The 5,976-nt window shown below is 39.2% G+C and overlaps 1 protein-coding gene across 1 annotated transcript; it reads right to left on the bottom strand.

Moving 5' to 3' along the window:
* Positions 1-505: 505 nt before the first annotated feature.
* Positions 506-5,130, bottom strand: LOC110868766 (calcium-binding mitochondrial carrier protein SCaMC-1). The gene is made up of 7 exons (XM_022118021.2): positions 3,534-5,130; positions 3,046-3,463; positions 2,822-2,966; positions 2,591-2,706; positions 2,003-2,081; positions 1,680-1,913; positions 506-1,142 (listed from the first exon to the last, which is right to left on the bottom strand). The coding sequence occupies exons 1-7, from the start codon at positions 4,618-4,620 to the stop codon at positions 792-794; spliced, it is 2,430 nt and encodes an 809-aa protein (XP_021973713.1). The 5' UTR covers positions 4,621-5,130; the 3' UTR covers positions 506-791.
* Positions 5,131-5,976: the final 846 nt, after the last annotated feature.

Here is a 5,976-nt window from a genome sequence, read left to right as displayed (position 1 = left end):
AGTAGAAATACTAAAGAAAATATTAGGGTGCGCGGCTGCCCCTCATGGGGTCACCATGGGTCCGCCCATGACCGCTCTCTTGTACTTAGCCACAATCCCGCCACATAAGCACTAATGTAGTAATGCTATCTTCTCTCCCACCACCATTGCTTAGCTATCCATTTAAGAACCTTTTGGATTGCCAATAGCAGACGGCTCCCTCAGTTGTTTGAGGTCTATCCATTCCGTTACATTATCAATATGGATTACTGGTTTCGTCATGCCATGAACTCATTAGGGGAGTTTTATTAGCTATGAACGAAAATCCATTGCATTTCGATGAACCAAACGCCCTCCAAGTATGTGCTCAAAAGGTGTTCCCCTTGGCGTTGTTAGGAAAACGAAGTCCAAACACTTGCCAAATACGAATACATGATCTCTCAAATGCACACGAACGAAGAAACACATAACATGAACTAAAGAGTAACTTAGCACATGCATGTATTTATGTGGTTTACTCGATCAATGTAATCATGGTGGCTAAAGAGATCTTTTTAGTGACATAAGTGTTCACAACTACATAGGTATAACGCGAATCATAAGTACAAAAACATTTGAAACAAAAAGATCGCTATTTCCATGAAATAAGTAGCAGTCCTAACATCCTATAATCGACCGTCCGACTGTCCAAAACAGCATGGAGATGTCTAGCAATTAAAATTCGTGGCACATGTCGTCACTTAACCATGGAAAACGTTCAAAACTTCCTCGTAGCGTTCACATGCCATCGGTACAAATAAAACGAAATCTTACTACTTCTGCGAAAGCTGCTCGGTCGCTTGCTGTTCTAGAGTCTGCTGCTCTTCGGTTTTAGACATCGCATTTTTCATGAGCTCATAGCCTGCAAAGTTCATAGCACCGAGTGGTGCGATCCAGAAGAACCTAGGTATAGCCCCCTTAAATAATCCAAGTGGGCCCTCATGACGAAGAATAGATAACGCAATCATCGACATCGACACGGGTCGCCCTGGAGGTGCAGTCATCATTCTAGTTTTCATCACGTCAAAGGGTGTTGTTGTGACTGCGGCCAGACCACCGGATATAGCTCCAACCGCAATTGTCTCCCATGGTTCAAGTTCCCGTCCCAGAGCTTGCTGAACAACCTGAATTTTCATTTCGAAACTTCATACAAATGATGCTAAACTTTGTAAACATATATCTAGAAATGTAAAAAAAAGAAAGAGTAAAATGTCACTTTCGTCCCTGAGGTTTGGCCAGTTTTGCGACTTTCGTCCAAAGGTTTGTTTTTCCACATCTGGATACAAAAGGTTTGAAATCTTGCCATTTTCATCCGGCTCGTTAACTCCATCCATTGTTCTCCGTCAAGTCGGGGGTATTTTAGTCCTTTTTGTTAACTTAAAGGGCAATTCGGTCTTTTTCACTTTATGTACAAGCATTTATCATAATGTACAAGTGAGTACTTAAGTAAAAAAGACCGAATTGCCCTTTAAGTTAACAAAAAAGACGGAAATACCACTGACTTAACGAAGAAAAATAGACGGAGTTAACGAGCCGGATGAAAATGGCAAGATTCTAAACCTTTGGGATCCAGATGCGGAAAAACAAACCTTTGGACGAAAGTTGCAAAACTGGCCAAACCTCGGGGACGACAATGGCATTTTACTCAAAACGAAAATTACCTTTTTAGACTCTCCATAAAGTCCCATGCCCGCAACATAAAACGGGACTTCCCGACATAAAGTAGCACCGGTCCCACGGAAGAAACCGGTGGGACCATCTTGTTGCCATGTGCAGATGATTGCTTCCCCTACGTTGTTAAATATGCCGGCCTGTAACCTCTGCTTCAATACTTCACACGGAATTCTAACTGCGGTTCCTAAAACCGTGCTACAAAATGATGCTACAGATTGTACCTGGATAATATAAAGAAATACGCATCATATTATATCATCATAACCACATACATAAATAAGAAAAAAATGATGATATAATTATTGTTTACTTGTAGGTCTGGAAGTGTTGGAGCAACGTTTATCAACACGATCTTACTTGCTTCAAAGATTCCGGTCCGTAATCCATGGCTACATTAAATGTTAATCAAATGATTTGTATGCCAGAAAATAAAAGTATATAAAAAAGGAAAGAGTAAAATGCCATTTTCATCCATGAGATTTAGCCAGTTTTGCGACTTTCAACCAAAGGTTTGTTTTTCCGTGTCTAGATCCAAAAGGTTTAAAATCTTGCCATTTTCATCTGGCCCGTTAACTCCATCCATTTTTCTCCGTTAAGTCAGTGGTATTTCCGTATTTTTTGCTAACTTAAAGGGCAATTTGGTCTTTTTCACTTTATGTAAAAAGACCGAATACCCCTGAAAAGGACCGAATTGCCCGTTAAGCTAACAAAAAAGACGGAAATATCCCTGACTTAACGGAGAAAAATGGATGGAGTTAACGAACCGGATGAAAATGGCAAGATTTCAAACCTTTTGGATCCAGATTCGGAAAAACAAACCTTTGGACGAAAGTCACAAAACTGGCCAAACCTCATGGACAAAAATGGCATTTTTACTCTTAAGGAAATGAATGTGAACCTTGAAAATTGTCCTATAATTGCAGGAACAGAGCCTCTGTATACTCCACGAAATCCAAGTTCTGGAAGTTTTGCAATCATTTGCGGGAAACTAAGCGTTGAAGCTTGTACTCGAGTCTGATGTGCAATAACACACAAGAAAACTGAATAAACCATTTTAATTTTCAAAAGCTAGATCAGGCAACTTGTCGGGGAACAGATCAAGTATGACTCGATAAACATAATAACTTACCTTAATTGTGTCAATAGGGTGCATTACAGATGTAGATAACGCACAAGCAAGACCGCCTGCTAACGCAGACTTTAATACACTTCCGGTAGGCACTTCCACTGGCGGTGCCACTGCCACAACAGTGGCAGCTTGAAACCATAAGTTTCTGCATTTATAACGAATAGTTAAACAAGTTTAACGAAATAACATTTTTTGTACGAGGGGCCCGTCAGCACAATATTTACCGTGGGTCCTCTTGAAGCTGGTCGGATGGGAGAAGAAGCATAAAGTTTCTGAAATGACCATACGAAATTGATTCTTCAGTGTCGGATCTGAGAAACCGCATCATGGCAACCGCATTATCTTCGTTTGCGGGAAGACCTGCGTTCTTTAACGATTCTAAAATTTCACTTTTTTGCAGCGTTCCGGATTTGGTTAAACAAAGAGTAGTGTAAGCTCTAAGGATTGTCGGTTCTTTCTGTTCCATTAAAGATAAAAACTGTTTCCAGCCGAATGATTTTGAAAACAAGTGCCGTCTTGTGCGACGCAACATTTCATGCGCGTATCTTTTAGGAAGCTTTCTCTTTTTAATAGCAACCTCGAGATCTTCTAGCGTTACTTGTCCGTCACCGTCTCTATCTAACTCCTCAAAGAATCTCCTTCCTGCATGTATAATGTATATTTTTCGTTATAATACATGTATACAGTATGATCATGTGCTAAAGAGATGTACCTTCTGCCTCTGTGTATCTGAAGAAATCTTGGACCGAAAAAAGTTTCTTCTTATCAGGATGTTCTTTAGTTGCCCGTCCTAACTGCGGTACAAGCTCGATTAACTCAGTCAATGAAACGGTAGACAAAGTGGATCTTAAACGCTCAACATTTGATAACGGAATACTTAGCAAACCATTAGCCATCTTCTGCGGGAAGCTGCTAACATTCTCTTCAGTAACACTTGACCTAACGGTATCATCACTGTCATCCTTAACAGGAGACGTCATGTCGACAATACCCGATGGTACACCTCCAACTCTCGCAAACTTCAAGTTCCCCAAAAAGCCGTTCAAATCGGATTTTTTACTTTCCAAAATACTACCAACAGCCTTCAAGGGAGGAACCGTAGGTACGTCCCATTTCTCACTTCCGCTTTCTTGTACACCTAACTCAAACTTATGTAGATTTTGAGCAAGTTGATCAAGAACAAACCCGATAAAATGCTCAACCGACAAACCATGTTCATCTTTAGTTTTCAAAGTTTCCTCACATGACACCGAAACCAGCTCACTTTCCAAATTTGTTCGCTTTCTTTCACCGGAAATACTTTCTGTGAATGCTCCTTTAGCCATAATATCATTTCTATCTCTAGAAAACTTATCACGCTTGGTTCCGTTGGTCTTTTTCTGTAGCTTCTTTTTACCGTTTCTGAACGGGACCGGAACCGCCTGAACAAAACTACTAACCAGCAAAGACCAAGTGACCACAAACTGCATGCAGTTAACACAACTTCCATCCTCTTTACCGCAATCCTGCACATCTAACTCTTTCTTGAACCTATCAACCTTAAGCTCGTTACCACCAGCATCGTTCTTAAACCACACGTTAGTCGATAAACCGTTCTTTCTCTCATCACTAACCACACCAAATAATTCAAGGTTACCGTTTGCTCCGGTTTTACGCCCATTCTTTCTACCAGGCCAGCTATGCTCAAACTCCTTTGCAGCTTTCCTAAAACCGGATTCTATTGGACCAAACACATGTTTCACAAGCTCAACCGAGTTAAAAAACGGCTCCAACGGATCATTACCGTTCACAGTCACCATCACTGTGCTAAACCTACAGTTAAAACTTTAAACCCTACCTAATTTCCAAATCTACAATCTCAAATCCTAAACACACTCACAGATGTCCAATTCAGATCAACAAACTCGAAACACAAACCCTAACTTCATCAATCAGATACCAAACATATTAACCGCAAACAGTACATACAGCATATTCATAATTGAACTAATCTCATCGCAATTCGATGAGATTAGGAGTTTTTATTGGATAATATCAATCTGAATTCACGATACAGATGCCATTTCTGTATATACAGATGAAATTTGATGCCGTTTCTGTATGTATACGCATGATTGAAGTGAGTAATTGGTTTACCTGAGAAAATTAGGGATGAATGGAAGAAATATGGAGCATTTGGAAGGATGAGGGTTTGTAAAAAAGGGGATAATTGTGGTGGTGGAGATTGGGAACAAACTAGAAGAAGAAGGAAGAGGAAGAAGAGGCTTCTGATTTTTGGATTATAAATGGTTACAGAATTTATGAATTCAAGGGATTATATTGTTTGTTTATTTATTGTAGTTAAAATAAATTAGAAGGATAATGGTGACGTGGATCTTACCTGGATAAAGACATACTAAAATATACCTAAGGTAATATTTTTATGAATATATGAACATGTGTTTAACACTAGTAGATGCCCCGCCCGCATTGCGGGGCAATGGTCGAATAATTCTCAATCAATTAAAAAAAGACCACCATAATTTTGCTATGAAAAAACGATGATAAGACCGTAATTTTGGGCTCAGCGCAAAACTGTAATTTTTCAGGACTAATGAGCCAGTGTTAGGTAGCTAGAGTTATGCGCCGCCCACGTTGCGGGGCGCTAAACCGAGTATTTCTTAGGTTAATAACACGTACGCCTTTATGTTGGTTAGTTATACATGCTACCTATAACACGATATCATAAAAGATACATCAAGTTAACCAATTAAAGAAAAACAGTACCATATTTATTATAAAAAAAAAAAATTAACTAAAACGACGACAAGCATGGATTTTAGAGTTGGGGGCAAAACAATAATTTGTCAGGATCAATTAGCGAGTGCTAGGCAGCTGTTTGGCATGAATAAAAACAAAATTAAGTCAACAAAATAAAATAAAACACTACCATGGTTTTGCCAAAGAAAAAAAAAACGATGGCAAGATTGCAATTTTTAGCGGAGATAAAATCGTAATTTTAAAATGGAGGTAAAATAATATTTTGAGCTGAGGGCAAAACCATTTTTTTATTTTGAAATGGGGGCAAAATCGTAATATTTTAGCTGCGGGCAAATTCGTAATTTTTAGCTGGGGGCAAATTCGTAATTTTAAACTGGGAACCAAATCATAATTTG

The sequence above is a fragment of the Helianthus annuus genome, chromosome 7 (assembly GCF_002127325.2).
Source record: "Helianthus annuus cultivar XRQ/B chromosome 7, HanXRQr2.0-SUNRISE, whole genome shotgun sequence".
Classification (NCBI taxonomy): domain Eukaryota; kingdom Viridiplantae; phylum Streptophyta; class Magnoliopsida; order Asterales; family Asteraceae; genus Helianthus; species Helianthus annuus.
The sequence above is the reverse complement of the archived record's forward strand: the minus strand, read 5'-3'. Positions and strand labels throughout refer to the sequence as shown.

Excerpts from the sequence above, each read along its gene's own strand:
- LOC110868766 (XM_022118021.2), bottom strand. The coding sequence starts at position 4,620 with ATGGTGACTGTGAACGGTAATGATCCGTTGGAGCCGTTTTTTAACTCG. Across the intron at positions 2,967-3,045 it reads CAGCTTCAAGAGGACCCACG|AAACTTATGGTTTCAAGCTG; the intron begins GTAAATATTGTG and ends TTATAAATGCAG. Across the intron at positions 1,143-1,679 it reads TTTATGGAGAGTCTAAAAAG|GTTGTTCAGCAAGCTCTGGG; the intron begins GTAATTTTCGTT and ends ATGAAAATTCAG.